The 20,406-nt window shown below is 45.2% G+C and overlaps 2 protein-coding genes across 3 annotated transcripts; one reads left to right on the forward strand and one right to left on the reverse strand.

Annotated features, from left to right (window-relative positions):
- Positions 1 to 507: 507 nt before the first annotated feature.
- Positions 508 to 12,531, reverse strand: HNRNPUL2 (heterogeneous nuclear ribonucleoprotein U like 2). Of its 2 annotated transcripts, XM_006214842.4 has the most exons (14): positions 11,689 to 12,531; positions 9,647 to 9,782; positions 9,273 to 9,349; positions 8,943 to 9,082; positions 8,546 to 8,636; positions 8,345 to 8,457; positions 7,853 to 8,116; positions 7,558 to 7,680; positions 7,058 to 7,186; positions 6,360 to 6,528; positions 4,735 to 4,935; positions 3,614 to 3,687; positions 3,242 to 3,349; positions 508 to 3,117 (listed from the first exon to the last, which is right to left on the reverse strand). In XM_006214842.4, the coding sequence occupies exons 1-14, from the start codon at positions 12,227 to 12,229 to the stop codon at positions 3,037 to 3,039; spliced, it is 2,247 nt and encodes a 748-aa protein (XP_006214904.4). In that variant the 5' UTR covers positions 12,230 to 12,531; the 3' UTR covers positions 508 to 3,036. The 2 variants fall into 2 exon arrangements, 1 of the variants encoding a protein (XP_006214904.4); XR_012076759.1 differs by lacking the exon at positions 3,614 to 3,687 and having other exon boundaries at positions 3,076 to 3,117.
- Positions 12,532 to 12,827: 296 nt separating this feature from the next.
- On the forward strand, positions 12,828 to 18,929 carry TTC9C (tetratricopeptide repeat domain 9C). Its single transcript, XM_006214841.4, has 4 exons — positions 12,828 to 13,857; positions 13,945 to 14,210; positions 17,274 to 17,456; positions 18,419 to 18,929. The coding sequence occupies exons 2-4, from the start codon at positions 13,973 to 13,975 to the stop codon at positions 18,511 to 18,513; spliced, it is 516 nt and encodes a 171-aa protein (XP_006214903.1). The 5' UTR covers positions 12,828 to 13,857; positions 13,945 to 13,972; the 3' UTR covers positions 18,514 to 18,929.
- The last annotated feature ends 1,477 nt before the right edge of the window (positions 18,930 to 20,406 follow it).

A 20,406-nucleotide genomic window follows, 5' to 3' on the forward strand; every position in this document is an offset into this window, starting at 1 on the left:
CTCATTCTACAAACTCACTAGGAAAGAATCCCCATCAAGTATCTTCTGTTGAATAAGTACCCTTTTCCTCTTAAGTGATTATTCATTAATAAACTTACTTGGCTTCTAAATGGAACCCTACATTTAACTTCAAGCATCCAAATGGTGTGAGTACAGGCCAAATACACAGAGGTCATGAGTTATAATTTTTCTTCTACTCCAGTGACTCTTAGTAAAAGCATTAAGCCAGCAACCCCTGAGGGAAGGTATGGCAGAAAAGGAAGGGAATCAGCCATGAAAGAGGAAAGCCATTCTTGGTTGGAACCCAGGACCCTTGAGGAAGCAGCATCAGAAATCAATCAATCCCCAATGACACACTCCACCCAGTCAGTGCAGCCACAGGACATAGGGTGAATTCAATCCAAACGGTTATTTATTCTAAAACTGGAAGCTACCGTCGTGCCTACACTTTTGCCAGAATGTTGTAGTGACAACAGGGGAGGAAAAAGTTACAGGTGTAAACAATGACACAGTTACATTTTTCTTTTTTAATGGTAAAACCCTTTTTTACTGGCCACTTCCAAGAATGCTTTACAAGTTGTGCAAAAACATTTACAGGCTCCATGTGGTGTTTGTTTTTCTCACAAGCTTTTCCATCTACAGTAACTACGACAGACGTCCAATTAAACACTAAACAAGCCTTCTAAGGAAAACAAGGCTAGAGATCCCTCCTGTTAATCCACATTTTCCCCCTTAACATTTTTTTTCATAATAAAAAGACAAAAACAAAACCCAGACATCTACTGTTGTTTTGAGTGATCTCTTGGACTAAACTGACAAGGACGTGGCAGTTTCACTCTCCACCCACCAAAAAAAGTTGTTTTTTTTTTTTAAAGATGACTTTCTAGTGTCAAAAATTAACAGCAAGTACCTCCCCTAACCCTCCTCCCTCCAAACCCCAAAGCGGCTTAAACTTTGTCTCCCTGGCCCTGAGGGCCTAGCATCCCTAAACCACGTCATAACTATAAAAAGATGCTGTATGCTGGAGGACTAAACATTTGAAAAGGGGTGGCAGCTTCTGCCTCAAATTCAATTTCCTGTTACAACATAATCCTGCCCTAAGGGAATTTCTTTGGGCTCCAGTTTTTACCTCCTTGCCCTGCCACTATGAGCAAAGCTTTCTCAAAAACTCCCTTAATAATAATGAAAAGTTAGTGGGTTACAGTAAAGTTCATGCAATCACTTCACCCACTGCCACACACAAATCCATTTGACAGCACCACACAAAAAGCAGGTGCCAAGAGAAAGGACATCGTTAGGGGCAAGCAAACGTTATCGCCTACTAGCCACCCATTCCAGCCTCCAGGTCAGAGGTACTTGTGGAGCAGAAGGGTGTGTCACTGACAGGGGCAACTGGAGGGCCAGGATGAGGGCCTGGGCACCCTCATGGGCGTGGAGTAACAGTGGGAGAAGGAGAGAAAGATCGAATCTCAGCACAAAATTTTAAACAGAGAACTGCCCAGGTGAGGAAACGACAGTGAAGCATTTTCTAGTAGCACAACCCAGGGTTCTCGCTAGTGTGTGGTGTTCGCTGAGTAAGCTCTTGGCTGAACAATGCTGAGCAGGAAGGTGAATTAAAACTGAAGCTCAGTATTGAAAGAACATTCTCCTATCCCACCCATGTTCTTGAACCAGCAACCTGAAGCTGTCTTGTCAAGAACTGGGAGGGTGTTTATGGTAAAGTTAACAAACAAAAACTAGCCCAACTGAAGTCTCCTGGCTAGAGGCCTCTCTGGGGACACGCAGGGGAAGCACCCCAGGAGGAATCCTGTTTTGGGAAGTTGGGAAGGGGTGCTTCCTTTCATGCACACACTACACACGCTCACACTCACGCTCTTCCCCCAAGTTTCAGCAGCCCCTCTGAGCTGCCTCCCACCCCCCACCCTCCCCTTTTCTACTCACTCTCTACCTGTGTATCAAAAAAGCCAGCAGGGCCCCGGCCCTCCGCACTGTATAAAATAGCTGCTATTCTCAGCACCCGGGCCTGGTTGCCCACACCACAGGATTCACCTATATACACATCCTGCTGCAGTGAAAAGAATCCTGCTTCGTTTCTGTGTGAGCTGAAACCCTGAGAAACGTTCCTTCTCTCGAACTATAAGAGGACAGATTCTCTAACAGAGATGATTTCAGAGACTTACCGCCTGTCTCAATCTTGGAAGACAGAGTAGAGACTGGCAAATCACAATCTTCAGGCTGAGGGCTGCAATCCCAACTCTTCCCCAAGATTTTATGGAAATCCATTAACTGGCTGCAAGCTGTTCTGCTCTGCAATCAGGGACAGTCCCTGTGCCTCCCTGGCCTGGGATTCTATATAACAGAACCACCCAGGTGGTAGTATCCATGCCTCAGCCAAACAGCACAAAGGCACGGAACGTGGAGACAGGGACACTATGGCCTCCCAGCCCACCAGACCACTTATCCCAAGAGGGAAAGGTCAGTAAAGAAAATACAAACGGTTAGTTGGTGCAAGTGATTGATAAGAGCCAATCGTTTATTGTCACTGCCCCAGTCACAAGCTCTCCCTCCATCCCCACTCCTGCCTGCTATGGAGAGCGCCCTCACAGCTTCCTTCCCCGCCCTCTCCGACCACCTCACCATCACTCTCCCTCACTCGGCTGCCAGTCCAGCTGCCTTACAAAGTCAGAAGGGTGACATTTTCAGTTCTTTTCCTGGCTGACTGCAGGGTATAGGACAGGCAGCCCTAAGTGCTGCTTTCTGCGCAAATGTTTTTTGATTACAAATATCTAACTAGGTTTGAAATGTTTTATAGAATAAGACAATATTCTTTTCAACAAACTTTAAAAAAAATGTACAGTTTCGTTGTTTCCGCCTCCCCCCTCCCCCACCCCTGCTTGCGCACCCTCCCCCCACCGCCCCTCCCCGGCAGCTCAGCCCCACCCCGACAGCCCCTGTTTTCCTTGGTTGTGTTTTGGGGGGTGCTTGGCACCCCCAGAGATTCAGCTTCATGGCTGACAGGCGACAATGGCAGGGGCTTCACCGATACCCTTGGTAACCGTAGTAGTTCCTGTAGTATCGGTCTCTGTCCTGGGGGTGGTGGTAGTAGTAATTCGGCCACTAGAAGAGAGGGGAAACCCCGTCACTCGTCACTCGGAGCCACAGCTGGTCGAGGACGGAGAGGCATGACCCGCACTCCTCCAGTCCTGCCCCCCTTGCCTCGCTATCCCCAGGTGATACTTACATCCCGATTGTACTGTCTGTAATAGTCTCTGTATCTGTTGTAGTCATAATCTCGCCCATAGTATCGATCATAGTCTCCCCTGTATCGATCGTAGAAATTACGGTAACCCTGAGAAAGGAGAAAGAGAAGGGGTGAGGATTTATGGGGTTTTCAGCATCAGAATCCACTGCTATCCCCCATCTTAAATGAGACACATCTTAGCTTCATATCATAAACAGGCTTAATCTTCCCATGATAAAGTCTTCAGAGGAATAAATGAAATGGGCAAAACCCTAAGCCCTGAGAAAACAGCCCAAACCACTCTGCTCCCCCAAGCCAATAGGAATGGCTATCACGGCCCAGAGGGAGGAGCAGAAGGAGAGCTGCACTCACCCCTCTGTTTCCAGACTGCCCCCAGTACTGCTGCCCGTAGGCCCGGTTGTCGTAGCCTCGGCGCTGCCCGCCCACTGGAAGAGAAATGGAGAGCGCGCTCAGACAGCTGGCGTGGGGTCCTGGCTCCACATCTGAGTGGAAATCAAAAACTCGGAGCCAAAGGCAATTCTGAGGGAATAGGAGGCCTGCTTCTGTCAGGCTTACACAATGTTAATTAAAGCACCAGCCAGGATCTTTTAAAAAGTCTGAGAGGGGAGGGCAGAGGAATAGAGACACAAGAAAACCAAGCCACCTTGCTTCTGAAGCTCCCCAATTCCTGCAAAACATTTAAGATGGCTAAAGGATACATGGCAGAGTCAGAAACAGGAGTAAAAACTGCCATTCGTAAAGTCACAGACCTTCAGCCCTGGAAGGGATCTTGGACAGCATATAACCCAGACCCACCGTCTTAGACAAACGAGCCCAGTCTAAGTGATGAGCTCTTCCAGGGGAGGAACTGCTTGTATTCCCAGTGCCTAACACATAGCAGGCACTCAAAATTTTGTAGACTTAGACTTATAGTAACACACACACACACACATACACACACACACACATTTTTAATGGGCAGTGAATGCACACTGGGGGTGGGGGTGTTAACTGGCAAACTAGACATTCAGGATGGAAAATAATTCCATTAATAGCCTAAGTTACTTTGTAATCTAAAAAATCACTGAATAATGCATTCACTTTCTGGTCGATACAGCTGGGATGATCCAATAGACAAAACAAGAAAACTTAAGATGAGGCCCTGACTGCACTGCAGAAGTCCTTCAAATAAACTACAATAGTGAAGGGGGAATCCGTATGTAAAAGTGAAAACTAGGCAAATGAGAAGACTCAAGCATCGCTTTTCAAGGAAACAAAGACTTCTGTTGAAAAATAACTACCTTCGGTTGAAGGGTGATGGGAAAAGCACCAGAAGCAGGGGGTAGAGTACACAGGAAGACATGAGCTCTGTAAAGCAGAGACTTCCTTACTGCCAGTGACTGGACGTGGTCGGCCTGGCCTGTGCTTGTGGGGCTGGGCACTCAGCACAAAGAACAGACTGAGGCTGGGGCTGGCAGCGCCCCAGGACTCACCATAGCCTTGGCCTCGGCTTCGGTTCTGCCGGTTGCGCTTGTTTCGATTGTTTCGGCGGTTTGTCCGCTTCTCCGAGGGGGGCAGCAGCTTCCTTGCCTCCTCCTTGTACTTAGTGACAATGGGCTGAGCTTCCTCCTTCTCCAGCTCCCCGTATGTCACCTCATCCATATAGTCGCATTTTTCAGGCAGAGAGAAGTTGGCTGTAAGAGTGAGAGAGAAGCTTGTGGGCCTCCAAGTACATGGACGGGTAAGATCTCATTATGAAAAGTCCACTGCAGGAAGAATACAAACACATGCTGGGTTCACTCTATAGGTCTTCCCCAAACTGCAGCAGCCTTAGATAGACAGCTATCTGCAAACTGTAGATTTACAAGTTCTCAAGTGATCCATAATAAATTAAAAGTGAACTGAGTTAAGGTTTCTTATCAGGACAGAAACAGGCAGTCAGAGGCTAAAAGTAACTGAGAAACTTTGGTGTTGGTTAAATAAGATGCTAAGAAATACACTTTTAAAAGAGACTTAATGAGGGAGGAGGGTATAACTCTGTGGTAGAGCACATGCTTAGCATGCATGAGGTCCTGGGTTCAGTCCCCAGTACCCCCATTAAAGGTAAAAAAGAGAGACTCAAAGAGAAACTGACCCAGGCCTAAAGGCACATACTCATCTTTACAAGGAGAACAGAAAACAAGAGTACAGGGTCTCATTTACCACCTGTGTATGATGGGCCAGCACATTTGCCAGTCTAGACATTAAGTTCAGAGGCTGAGTCCCACTGGAATTCAGTTCAATGAGGCTCTCCTGATTCTTACTTAGATGAATCAGTTAGATCTCATTTTTACAAAACCGAACTTAATTCCTCCAACTGTCTGAATATCAGTTATGGACTGGCACAGTTAATTCTGCATAAACTTGGAGACTCTGGCTCTTAGATGTGTAACTAGCTCCCATGCCTGGGTGTTATCAGAATTCCAAGAGCTGGTAGTTGATAGGACAGGTAGGATGCCAGGAGCTGAAGGCAGCAAGGGGAAAAATCAAAACTCTGAGGTGAGCAGCAGGAAACTGGATCCAGATAGGTAGTTTCACCTTCTAGGGACCTTGCTGTAAGGCTTTGTATTGCACATACCAAAAACCGAAACAAACAGCAAAATCAAAAACAAGCCTAATGTGATACTAGAATTCAAAGTAAACTGATGAGATCATTCACTCCAACCACCACTGTATTTAAATTTGAACCACAAGAATCTCCCACCTCCAGAATACAAATTCAATGAAGGCAGAGCTCCATTTCATTTACTATTTCCCTACGTCTACAGCAGTACTGGACAAATGGTAGACACCCCAAGTACTCATAAATAAATGACTGACTCATTGAAGCCTCCACCCTGAGTTTTAATTATTCTGTGGTCTATCACCATTTCCCTTTTTGTATTTTATCAGAATGAGTCAAGGGGTTATTGCTTCTCCGTTCACTCTGCTCCTTCATTAATCTATAAGTGATCACACCTATTAATTGACTCCTCAGATTTATACTTTAGATGTGGAGATTCACTCCAGGTGCTAAGAGGCCCTAGTAAGGGGTGCACTGACCAAGGACAGGATCCCGAACCTGTACAACTTAGCCCACCTTTCATCTCCAGCATTATAGACTCAGGCACATCATCTCCCTCCACTTCCTTCCTCAACTCCAGCCTCTTCTTCCAATCCTCCTCATTAGGGACAACCACCACCACTTTCCGAGAGAAAGTCTTGAACAGCAATAGCTTCCGCCGTTGGCCAGAGTTGTACACATTACACTAGGGACAGGAGGAACAGATGTTTTAGGAATAAAAATTAAACTCAAATTCAACCAACATTTATTGAGCACCTTCTACAAGTGAGCCACCAGATTCAGGGTCTTATTTACACAATCTCTTTTAATTCTTTAAAAATCTACTTGTTATCCTATTTTGCACAACTTGAAAACTGAGACTCAGACAGGCCAAGACTTGTCCAAGGTCACAAACCTAGTAAGTGGTGGAACCATGAATCCAAATGAACTCCAACATTCTTTCATTGCCTCCAGTATGTTTTATAATCTGGGTCCACATACTCTCTGATAAACACACTAAGTGCTGTAACTCTGAGTTCAAAAAAACATTACAACCATAATACACAACCACTTGGGTCATAATCAGGTAACCTGATTCTATTCCTCAATTTAGTCTTTCTCTACATAAGCACCCTATTTTGATTCCGAGCGATTTTATCAGATTAAATGGTTACCAAATTTTTCATCTTGGACCATCTGTTAAATTAGGTTTCTTTTGAATGTTTAAACAATACCTGATCAAGGATGAAGTTCCTCTTTGTCCGGGAAGCAATCTGGACCAGCTTACTAAGGCACTGGGAGGCTTGCTGAACTAAAAGGTCTCGGCTTTTGGGGTCCATCTCTGGCTCCTCGAGCCCCTTCATCTGATAAATTTGAGAGGAAGAGAAACAAAAAGTTATGCAGTTAAAGCCCAGGAGTCATTGGTAAATTCCACAAAATGCCACCACATCAGCTCACTGCTATTCCTCACTGCTGTGAGTGTTGTCCACTTCCTACAGGAGTCATTTCCAGTCTCAATCCGGACATATTCCAGATTTTATCAGCTTTCGGAAGTCTGACAACACAGCAAAGGGAAAAAACTCTACCTTCCATACATACTACAAAATCATTTCTTTATTTGTGGGGCCCTGGTTCTCAGACATTTGAAAGACCAATACCACTGGGAAAAGACTATGAGTTTCTTGGAACCTCAAGAGCAAATACCACAGCTGACTAACTTCTCCCAGAAACTCACCCTCATTTGATTGAGCACAGTCTCAGCTCCCAGGACATTGTATCTTTTCTCAGGGTTTTCCTTTGCATATTTCAGTGCCCACTGGGTCTTTCCAGATCCAGGCAATCCCACCATCAGAATCACCTGCAAGTAAACAGAATCAGGTATGCTATGAAAAATGAGTGAGGGTCATGTTTATAAAGCCCAATTTAAGAATATCGTCCCATGACCAAGTTGGATAAAGCTTTGAGAAGAAACGCTACCCACCCACTATTCCAACCATGAGCACCAAATTTCGGCATACGGTCTAGCATACCTCACACTCCTCTAGGGTCTTGGGAGGGACCACGGTGCGCACACGCTCCTCAACAGGCACAGCATGGATGAACACAAACTCGTCTGGTGGTGGGAAGAAGGGCTCCTCCTTCTGACCAAAATTTAATTCTACAACACAATTTTTGCAGAGGACATGGGGTAGGAGGGCCCGGTCTGCCAGGGATTCCTTGTTGATACGGAATGCCACACCTAGGTCTTCTCCATTCTTGGAAAAGGAAAGTTCTACTTCTTCTGCCTCAAAATTCTACAGTGACAAAAGATAAGAGCATTTATGGGCATACAGGGTTTGAGGCTGATTAAATCTTACAATTTAATCTTTTTCTTTCTTAAAAAAAAAAAAACAAAACTCTGCTGCACAACACAACTATGCAAGCAATGCATCAAATACAAAAAAGATAGCAGTTGATGGGAAGCAAACTGAACTCCCAGTGCCCTCCTTGCTACAAACCCATAACTTTTCAGGAGCACTTACAGCAAAGCAGCCAATGACATCATTCTCCCCAAAAGTCTGGCCAAATTCCTCAAACTGCCCACTCTCTGCCTTGAGTCCTCGTCCATCAAAACCATAAGAGAATTCATCCTCACCTAAAACAGTCAGCAAAGATTAGTTACCTTCACCCAAACCTTCTGCGGAGTAGCAAACACTGAAATGATTAAGTTAAAATAACTTTACCAAGTTGAGGATGGGAAAAATCAACAGACCATCCAACTCGAAGGAGAGAAACCTCTGTGCAGCCTTCTTTCATTGGGAGATTCTGGGTTACCTGGCCAAGTCAGAAAAGGAACTTTCAGATACCCTGACCAACTGGAGCAAAGTCTGAGTTAGAAAGACACGATTTCGATATAAACCAAACATGACAACTATGACGCCTCAAGATCAGAAACACAACTGTCAATGTACTTAAACCAAAGCCATGGGGGTCAATTTCTTCGTTACTAGAGCTAAGGTTTTCGTTAAAGCATGGTGCCTTTTTCTGCACTAATAAAATACTGGTGGGCACAAGTCCAGTATGTAGTAGTTTAATGACTAACTTAATAAATGAATGGTCTTAATGAGCTGTGTATACTACCTTGGCCTCAAAGCAGACCTTCCCCTTTGTCACTCCATAAGTACTTCTTGCCCCAGACCAAAGGGTGGGGAACTTCTCTGAGAAAAGGGGCTGCCCTCCATAGCGGTCTTTGCTCACTTGAAAATGGAGATCCGAGGTATCTGTTAAGAAAGAAGCAATCTGTTTACTCCAATGCCCAACACTTGAAGTCACCAACACAACACAAATATACCCAGTTGCCAAGAATGGATACAAAGTCTAAATCTCTTAAAAGTTGCAGGCCATTAAGTTTTAATCTCTAAAATCACTTCTGATTGGCTAGAAACCCCAACCTGTCTGCCTTATACATACATGTGTCCAGGTTCACAAGAGTCTGATCCTCCTCCTCATCTTTTGCTTCTTCTTCAGGGGGTGGTGGAGACTTCGAGCTATACAGATGAGAGAAAAGCAAATACAATGTAACCAAATCCTCTAATTTGAGGGATGTCTGCATGGCATCACTTTTGTTTAAACTATCAGTGAATATAAAATTCCAGCAGACAGCTTCTTTCAACAAAAGAGAAAAGGGCAACGGGAGCTTTCAGGGTAGATTCAATCTGAAACTTAGGCCTATAAAAACCTATTCCATTTTTAATCCACCCCTCTTTCCAGACTCTCCAGTCGGCATCAGGTATACCAAAATCAGAGCAGACACTCCCTTCAATGAAAGGGACTGTTTCCCTCACCGGCTGTGGTAAGCCTCCTCTCGGAATTCATAGTAAGCTCGGCCATGTTCATCCTTCTCATCCCGCTGTCTCTTTACCCCCCGCCGCTCACCATCTGAGCCTGCTGGTTTTGACTTTTCACTATCTTGGTCATCTCCTACAAAAAGGAGGGAAAGAAAATCAGCAGTTTTCATACTGGAGTGTAGAATAAGCTCAGAGCCAACAGAAACTAAAGAGGGACCTGGACATCTGTCTAATCAGAAGAGCCAGGTTATTCCCAGAGCATCCACAGAATGTTTTATTTCCAAAGATCATCTTCCTGTCATTGGTTGGGATTTTACTTTTTAAAAAAGGGGACAGTATAGGCTAATTACAGCCAAGCAGTAGATAAAAACCGGGTAATTTTTGCATTCTAAATTTATCTGCTTAAATCAGGTCAAACTTGCAGATTTTCCCACCAATATGACATAAAAGAAATATTCCATAAGTCTTTTAAAGACTTCATAGGTTAATTTTGATTCCTGACTGTAGATCTGGATTTAAACTAGACAAAATGTACATATTTTCTAACACTCTTCCACAGCTTCCTGTTACAGAGCCTCAACTTTTTTTTTTCTTTATTAAAGAATTTGCCTTTCCAGCTTTAAACCCCACAACCAACCACGTCTTTACTTACATTGCAAATGGACTCAGGTGCTTATACAGAGCTGAATTTTTATCATGCATTTTTAGTGAAACTTGCAAGAGCAAACCATTAAGTCACAAGAGACCCATAAATAATACTGCATCTTTACTGCACATAATTTGGGGCAGAAAGGTGTTGTCATATATTTAGCAACATTCTTTACAAGAGGAAAAAAAAACCCTGAATTTTTCCTTGCATTCTGTGGTTTGCAACACTAAGGTTTTTAATAACTTATTTAAAGAAGTCCTTTATCTCTCAACCTTTTTTTATCTGCTATTTGGGGTACACATTAAGTCAAAGGTTATGTAATGGCATTTTTGTTTCAGGACATAGGGCAAACAATCTGCAAGTTGCGTGTGACTGTTGTAGAATGAGTTCCAATTATACCATCAGAGCAAATAGCAACTTAAAAAATGTATTATAAAAGGAATTTAGGCAGATCACTTCATAGTAAGAATTGGAAGCAGCTCTGGTTTTCCTTCCTACTCTGACAGACAGTTATGCATCAATTCTAACCATCCAATCACTTCAAAGGAAGAGACCAAGGTCACTAACTCCCTGGGGTAACTATATGTTCTCTTCCACAAGGTTACTCAATGGGCCCACCAACAGCCCAATCATTTCAATTCAGGAAGTCAGGGACCTGAAATGTAAAAGGCCAGCTAAGTGTCCAACAAATATACAAATTTGCCCATCCATCCACTCAGATGAAAGATTAAAATTTAATCATTAAAAATTCTGGCAAGGTAAAACTCCTAGACAAGTAACGTTAACTAACTTATTCTAAATGCTCTAGATAAAGATTTTCTCTTCTGCAGTTAACTATTAAACTTGACACCTTCGCACCACAGGCTGCTGAAGCAGGAGCGAAGTTAGATTTCCAGACTTTCTGTGTGGCTCAAACTCTAGTAATGTGCTTTTGATGGAGCGAACCTTGACGAAATTCTATTATTGCTTAATATTTTTACAGCGAAAAAAGTCAATAGTCAGGTAGCCCAAAGGCCGAAACCTCCAACAATCGGTCTGGCTGTCCGTGTAATCAACAATTCCTCAGCGCATTCCCGGTTTAGGAAAAGATAACCAGCACCGCGGGAGGCTGCTCCACAGGTAGCTCGTAAGCAGTTCTCATGCAAAACCAATTACTTCCATCCACTACCACCGAGCAACCAAGTTAGGCAGGAACCTCCCTCCTGCAGAGTGGGGCCACCAGAGGTGGCCAACTCCCCCCACCCCCGAAAGGTGGGTAGAGAATCAAAGCCACCTCCCCTGGCGAGTCCCACCAATCGGCGAGGGGAATCGGACCCCGCTGTGCAAGGCTCAGTGCTGGGTCGGGGCGCACTCGGCAGGTTGGAGCCGGGCTCCGCTGCCAGCTCCTCACCCTGTTCCTCTGCGGCCTTGTCAGCCGGCGCCTCGGATCCCGGCGTCTCGTCCCCGCTGCGCTCCTCCGGTTCATCTTCCTCCCCTTTGCCGGTGCCCTGCTCTTCGCCACCATTTACCCCACCTGACCCGGCCGTGGCCTCCTCCGCGGGTTTCTCGGAAGCATCAGGCTCGGCCGCGGCCTCCATGGCTGCCGCCTCCGGGGGCTCCGGTGGCGGCTGCGTGGCCTGGCCCGAGGCCTGAGCAGGAGGTGGCTCTTCGTCTTCGTCCTCAAGCAGCGCCTCCTCGTCCTCCTCCTCCTCCTCTTCGTCCTCCTCCTCGTCCCCTCCCGGGCCGCCGCCCGACGCGGCCACAGGCCGAGGCTCCGCCTTGCAGGCCCCGCCGGGCCCGGCCCCGCCACCGCCGGCCTCGTCCTCGAGCATCTCGGCGTCCAGCGCCTCCTGCAGCCGCTGCGCCAGATCCACCTTGAGGCCGCGTGAGTCCAGGCCCCGCCGCTGCAGCTCCGACCGCAGCTCGGTCACTTTCAGCCGCTTCACCTCCATCTCCGCCGCCGCCTCCTCCGCCTCCCGCCGCCTCCTCCCCTGCGAACCGTCGACCGAGCCCGACCGCGCAGGCGCCGCCGCCGCCCGCCTCCGCCTCACGCGCCAGCACTGAGCCCGCGCGAGCGAGCGCACGCACGTACGCACGCAGGCAGTGAGGGCCGCGCGCAGCCTCCGCTACGTAGTGTTTGTTTCTCCCCGCTCCTCCCTCCCCCTTTTGGCCCAAACAACGCAGCGGGGAGCTGCTTCCCTTCCAGCGCCCTCGGTTCCCCTGTGGCGGGCGGGCGCGCGCCGAGGACGACAGACTTCCCTCCCTTTACCTCCCGCCCCCTCTCACCCCCTGGGCCAATCGCCGCCGGTAGCTTCACGGCGCAGCCGCACCGGAGCCGGAGACAGGAAAGGCTGGCTTCGGCTCAAGTGCCTCGTAGCACCGAGGCGTGTGCTCATCCGTCCCTCCGTACTTCCAGCCCGGGGCTCCGCGCAGCCGCCCGCAGCTCCCTCGCCACACGCCCCTCCCACCTCGTCACCAGCTTTATTCCCCTCTGACCCGATCGCGCTGTCGTCGTAGGACTTGCTCGCTAGTCTCTGTTCCCTACTGTCTATACGTGCAACCACTTGAGACAGAAAGAAAAAAAGCCAGCAGGGAAGCAGGGAACTCTTACAACATGAACGCCTACTAGCAATTGTCTTTCTGTTTAGTCAACAAAAGGGATCTCCAAAACCAAGGCATACAGTAACCCCTGGCCCTCCTTTTCCCTCAATCCTTCAACTTCTACCCAGCAACAGGCCCCCTGACCTCGCCTTATTGGCCAACTTGAATTGTCATCTGCAGCTCTGATTGGTCATCCGTGATCTCTCGGATTTTTTTTTTTTCAATTGGCGAAGGTGCCTGGGGATTTTTTTTTTCCGGTTTTTTTTTCCGGGTTGTTGCGCTGCGGAGGCTACGAGGCGGGGTCGTTTCTGCGGGATTACTTTTCCGAGGCCGCTTCTGATTGGGCGGCGTCGCCCATAGGCGCGACCCTTTAGACACCAAACTGTCCGGAGACCCGATCATGTCCTCTGTGTGCTCCTGGCTCGTAAACCGAAACCCAGCGGGGAGACTGCGGGCTTGGCCATTTGCAGGGGATGAGAGACTGGCCGCGGAGCGTAGGGGACTTGCAGCCGAGAGGCGCTGCGGCCGTGTCACTCTTGGCTTGTGGTTGGGGTGCACGGACCGCACTCATCTCGGCCCCCCAACTCCTGGCCCAGAGGTCAACAAATGCTGGTTGAATTAAGTGCAAAGGGCTGAGATGGAGGCCAGCCCTCTAGACCTCTTTTAGCAGCTGTCCCCGCCTACTCCCTTCCACTTCCAGGTCAGAGAGGTGTGTCCCAAGGCAAGGAGGAAGCAGATTCCGCCGGCGTTCGCACGCCTGCCACAATTCCTTAGAACGGCCTTCGCTTTTTCATGGAGTCTCCTCACCCTGGAATCGCCTCTTTAGGAAGTCGATCGATCTCTGGCTCTATTTCCACACCTTCTCCCTGATTAGTTTCCTGCACTTCTAGAGATTGAAAAAAATAACTGCAGAGAAGAGAGAAAAGGGCTGTAGTAGAATCAAGCAAATCTCATTCCCTGGGAGGCCTCCTGGAGAAGGGTAATTTCCTGCATTTTTACGTCACCTACCAACATCAGTTATTTCACTCCTATCCCCAGAGCTTCAGTTGCTCTTTTCACTGTCCAGTTCTGCAAGAACATCGGGCTACAGAGTTATGGAGAAGCGTCTGCAGGAGGCTCAGCTGTACAAGGAGAAAGGAAACCAACGTTACCGGGAGGGGAAGTACCGAGATGCAGTGAGTAGATACCATCGAGCGCTGCTTCAGCTGCGGGGTCTGGATCCAAGTCAGCCCTCCCCGATACCCAACCTAGGACCTCAGGGCCCGGCCCTTACACCTGAACAAGAAAACATACTGCACACCACCCAGACAGACTGCTACAACAACCTAGCTGGTAAGAACAGGGCTAAAGGATGAGAAGAATGCCAAGGCAGGCACATGAAAATCTGAGAACATTGGGGGAAATGCTTGACGTGCTTTTCTGCTGTCATCTAGTTATCTACCATGAATTGAAATATGTTCAATCTGTAGGACTCTAGTTCAGTTTCTATAGAGCGGTGCTTCTCAGACTTGGAGAGTTTGTTAAACACAACTTACGGAGCCCCATCCTCACGATTCCGATTTAATAGGTCTGAGGTGTATGTGTTGGGGGGGAATGGGGTGGGGTTACCGATTTGCATTTCTGACAAACTCCTGGGTGATGCTGATAGGTATAGGGATTTTGCACGCTATAGAGAAAATACTGAACCAATGTTCACGGCGTTGTTTCTTTAGTATTTAAAATATAGGAAAGAAGGCACTTGCTTTAGCTGATGGTGTAAGTCATCCATCTTAGATGTTTTGGATAAATTTTCCTCATTTTCCTCCTTCATGTCAGCTAGATGATAACTTTGGTAACTAGTATCTTCCATCTCCAGCTGGCCTTGAGTGAAGAGATGGATTCCAGAGTTAGGATCACTAGGATTAATCTGCTAGAAGAAAGGAGACTTCTTAGGTCTGTTCTATGGCAGGCAAAATAACTATAGAGCTAATGAAATTATTTTGAAATATATTAAAATATTCTAATGGTCCCAGTTGAGGCCATAGAAATTATTAGTTTTTAAATTTTGTAATAGTTGTTTAATGTTTTTTTTATTACAACACTCATCAGCTATGATTTGGTGAAAATTTTTTTACAGTATGTGTCTAGTGCTACTCTTAGACTCAACTAACAATAACAGTAATTATAGTAACTAATATTTCAGTTCATCCAACAATTATTTATTGGGTACTGAGGATACTTCAGTATAATAAAACAGATAAAGATCCCTGCTCTCATGGAACATATATTCAAGTAAGGGAGATGGGCAATTAATAAAAGAGGAACATATACTAGAAGATGATAAGTCACCTGGAAAAGAATAAAGCAGAAACTGGGTATAGTGCATGCCACAGGCATAGAATTTAGCTAGTGGTCAGGGAAGGCTCATTAAGGTGACATTTATGAAATGCCACTGGCAGACATTGTTTAAGCCCTTTACGCACATATTAAATCTGTTTAAATGTCACAACGATCCTTTGAGGTAGATTTAAGGAAACGGCTAGTAAGTGGTGGAACTCAAATTAAACCTGGGCAATCTTCACTGCAAGTGCTTAAATTCTTATTGCAGAAAACTGTACCTTATTAGAGAACTGTACCTTGTTAGGTTACAGATTTGGGAATTGACTAGAAAGCAAGAAAACGAGATGTTTTAGAGTTGGTACTTACAAATATCTTGGCTTTCCACGTGGACATGAAGGCAGAGACTATGGCTTAGCCATCTGTAGAGCCTCCACTTGGGGGTGCCTGGTAGATGCCCCATAAAGACTCACTGAATTAACAGTTTTCACTCACTGAGTGCCTAGAACATATCGGACATTTTATTTATGGTATCTCTCATCTTTATAAAAATTCTGCAAGATAGTTATGATTGTCCCCATTTTACAAATAAGAAAATCAGATCATGTCACTGTCAAGCCCTCCAATGGCATTTCATTACACTTAGGAAACTATTCAAACTCTGACCCTCATCTGCCCAGCCTGACATGATCTGGCTCCTCAGAGGGTGAATTCCCAAAGCACGTGTCCACCTTGTAGCCTGACTTCTTCTGTCAGCTGGAATGCCCCATCCCTTGAATGATCCTTGTCAGTCAGATCTTGGCCCCAAAGTCACCTTCTCAGGGAGGCCTTGTGTAATCAAGCATCACTCTGACCTCATTCACCCTCTTTCCCAAGACAGCTCTATTTTCCTCAAAGCATTAATAAATAAATGATTTTTTTTAGCATATTCATCCTACCTAGGGACTAGCTCTATTTACTCATCAAGATGTCTGTCTTGTTCCTTTTATCCCCTACTCCTAGCCCTGCCCAGCGTGTGGTCAGTTCTCCATAACTAGTTGTTGAATGACTGAATGAATGAAGAAGCTACAGTGATGGGTTAGTTGAACACGGGAAATACCTGAGTATAAACCATGTGGCCACTTGGTGGGGATGTTGTAGAAGGGATGCAATCATCAGCCCTGACTCTCCCTCCTCAGCACCATGGCTTAATAATACTGTGTTTAATTTCCACAGTTATGAAACAGGGAACCCATTTCCCTTCTTAGTTGCAGAAAGGCAGAACATTGAGCTGAACATTGCCTCCTAAACAGGTTTTGTCTTTTGAGGTCCCACTCTTTCATTCAAGGAAACAGTGAAGTAATATATCATCCCTGAGGATGATTTTTGAGTTAGAGAGTCCTTGGTTCATATTCCTTACTCATTCCACCCAGAAGTTGTGGGATCTTTTGAGGGGGCGGGGCAGGTAATTAAGTATATTTTATGTATTTTTTAGTGGAGGTACTGGGGATTGAACCCAGAACCCTGTGTATGCTAAGCATGCACTCCACCGCTGAGCTTACCCTCCCCCTAGAAGCTGTAGGGTCTTGGGTGAGTTACTTTACCTCTCTGAGCCTTGATTTCTTCATCCACAAATGGAGATAACACACACTGATTTCATGGGGTGGATGAGAAGATTAAACAAGCACATAGCACAGCAGTTACTATTTCCTCACACAATTAATGGCAACCATTGTTCACAAAGCAGCAAGGTGAGAATTGTGGTGAAATGGGAGATTTCAAGACAGAGAGCCTTGGGTAGAAGAGATGCAATGAAGAGTTTTAAGTAAATGTTAAAGTATGTTCCTATCGTGTTTTATAACTGGGCCTAGCCCACACTAGGTACGTAGTAGGTGTTTGGTAGATGCTAAAGTAAAATGTAAGGTATATAAAGCTTGTATTACTGCTCCGTCCCCAGTGGCTAGAAGAATGTCTGGCCCATGGTCACTACTTAAATTTATTTGTTGGATGAGCGAGTGTTGTGGATGACATCCTATGTCTGGTGCTGTCTTGAGTCAGCCAGTGGAACTCTTCTGTCTTCCTTCTGTTTGGCCCCGTTAGCCTGTCTCCTGCAGATGGAGCCAGTCAACTATGAACGGGTGAAAGAATACAGTCAGAAAGTCCTGGAACGACAGCCTGATAATGCCAAGGCCTTGTATCGGGCTGGAGTGGCCTTTTTCCACCTGCAGGACTATGACCAGGCTCGGCGCTACCTCACGGCTGCTGTCAACAGGCAGCCAAAAGGTGAGCAAGAAGGGGACTGAAGTGCTAAGTACGAGAAATGATCCCACGGCGGTGGTACTTGTGGGAGAGTGTTTTATCTCATTTTACTTTTTCAATTTATTGAATGTTTTGAGTAGGTGATCATACATTCACACAGTTCAAAATTCAAAAAGTACAAAATATGTAAGGAACAGGCAGCCTACCCTTGTACTCTTGCCTCCACGGGAAAGCAATATTGTACATCCTCCAGAAATAACCCTTCCACCCCCCTCCAGTGAAAGAGATTTTTAAAGTGTTGCTTTTCACGTTTCAGTTCCTAGATCAGGACTGAAATAGGATCTGAAATCCAGTGAATGAACTTGGTAATCCTTGCTTCTACGAGCTCACCAGCTAGAGTCTGGCCTTTGCTTAACTATCAGTTTATCCTTGAGCTCAGCTAACCCCAGGTCTGACCTAGAAGAAGGCTTGATTCCAAGGCAAAAAGATATTGTAATGAGAATGACAGACTCATTCCTGTGTCAGTGGTTCTTTACTGAAAATTGTCTCCCATTTTGCATTCTGGCTTAGAGCAGCTACTGAAGTAGAGGGTCCCCAAGCATCCAATTCAGCAAAATCTTTCTATGTGAATGGGAAAGCCATTATGAAGATAATAAAGATACAAAATATGAGCTATTTGTTCATGTTTGTTACCTTCAAGTACACAGATTAGCTGCCACCCACGTATAGTAGCTTTAGAGGCTGTGCTGTAACAATAACTATTTCTTCAAACTCCTTTTTATCATTAAATTAGCAACCAGCCCAGCCCTGCACAGGGTTTTTTTTTTAATTCAAAGTGATTGAGGAATGAGATTTACTATTGCAGAGAATAGTTGCAATATATGCAGATCTTAGATTTTAAGAAATGAGAGTGTGTTAACAGTCCTCTCCTGCCCCAAGGTGCAATTATGGTCTGTCTCTAACTGTCTTCTTTGCCCCGTTCTAAGATGCCAACGTCCGGCGGTACCTTCAGCTGACACAGGTGGAACTCAGCAGCTACCATCGGAAAGAGAAACAGCTCTACCTGGGCATGTTTGGTTAACAGAGAAGAAAGATACCCCTCCACTTGAACTTAGGTGAACCATTAAAGACCCATCGATGGGAAACTTGAGCCTCAGCAAGAGAAATTAACCCCATACCTCTGACCCAGGTGGACTTCTGTTTTGTTTCTAGTTCTGTACAAATTCTACCATGTATACAGTCTGTGTCTGTTTTTGTCTCTCCATTTGTGTATTTGTATGGCTTTCAGTACATTGTATTCTTGGGGACATTTGCCTTGAGAAATACAACCAGAAAACATTCATCAGCTATAGGTGGAATTAATCATATCTCGGGCATAGATTTTTATGATGGTGGGGGGAAGGTATAGCTCAGTGGTAGAACATGTACTTAGCATGCACAAGGTCCTGGGTTCAATCCCCAGTACCTTCATTAAAATAAATAAATAAATAAACCTGATTACCTCCCCCTAAATTTTTTTTTTAAATAAATTTTAATAATAGACATTGTTAGATGTAGTCATATACAGAGGAGAAGACTAGCAGAGGATAAAAATGGTAGTAAACATAAGCAGAAAGGAGGGTCTTTCTTCAGTTCCTCAGATGCCCAAAGCCAAAGTTACACAGGCTACAAACTGGCATTTTTTTTTTTCTTGGTAAAACTAGACAGTTGTAAATGGGCCCCGCCATGGCTCAAAATGAAAGATTTGAAATTAACCATTTTGATTAAACTTAATTCCTTTTTCTTTGTAATGTTTCACACACATTCACATCCTTTTTCCCCCACAAAAGTTCCTATTGTTTCTCTTGGTAATCTCTAGTCCTCGCTATTGTTCAGACTCTGATTGTTACTTATTTATTTTTTCAGCGAACTCTTGTATCTTAAAACTCCTGGAGTCAAGCTTTTGAGTATTTATTTTATAATCTTTTAAAGCCCTCATGCCAAAAAAAAAACCACTCAAGTAAACATTTTAATTTTTAATAGGTACATGTCTATAGTGTGCTCAGTTCTTTTAAAAACATAGGAAAGACAGATTACCAGGTCTTCTAGGAACAGTAGCATAAAAGCAGAATAGGAACATAGTTGTGTTCTTTACCTGTCAGCTTGTATTTTGCAAGAGCTCAGCTCCTTACAGAATGAGGGAAACAATGAGGAAGGGTTCTCTTTCCTTAGTGCCTTTTAAGCACTGACAGAACTTTCTGGAAGCTTTCCTGGGCACAGGTGCAGGCTGCAGATCTGGTGCAGTCATGGCTCAGTAGGAGGCTCCATCAACTAGGAGCTCCTCTGTCATTCTGTGCATTTGTTATGAGTCATGTCCACAGTATATGAGTTGTACAGAGGGGATGAGACCACATAGCACTGCCTCTCCCTGTATGAGTGGAGGTAATAAGCATGTGTCATTTGCCATCAAGTAACCACAGACAGATATCAGAAAAAAAAACAAAAAATGCATAGTCTTGCCAATTGTACATGGGCTCTTCTCCCTTTATTAGTAATGGCTCTCTCCCAGCGAGCTAATCTCTTCTTTGTGTCTCCCCAGACCCTTAAATAATACAACCATCAGCTTACAACAGAAAGATTTTATACCAAATAATCTTATAAGTCCAAGGACAGGAATAACAAGAGTAGAATATTTTATTCCTCTTTCAAGCTTCTTAGATGTCTCAGCCTTGATTGTTGACAAAATTATGTCGTGGTTGTATGTTACATTTGTTTTGGAGTGGTTTTGCTTTCTGCTTTTTTTCCCCCCAAAGACTTGATGTTACAGTAAGCTATGTTCTGCATCAGTGAGGAAAAAAATAAAGCTGATGTTTAAAAATTTTTTTAGAAATTCATTGCACTAACCCTTTTATTAGGGATACTAAGAGACAAAGCGGTCAGACTTAACACTTTGGTCTTTAATTTGAAAGCCAGCTCCTAACAGAGATGTTAATGA

This window comes from Vicugna pacos, chromosome 10 (genome assembly GCF_048564905.1).
Source record: "Vicugna pacos chromosome 10, VicPac4, whole genome shotgun sequence".
Taxonomy (NCBI): domain Eukaryota; kingdom Metazoa; phylum Chordata; class Mammalia; order Artiodactyla; family Camelidae; genus Vicugna; species Vicugna pacos.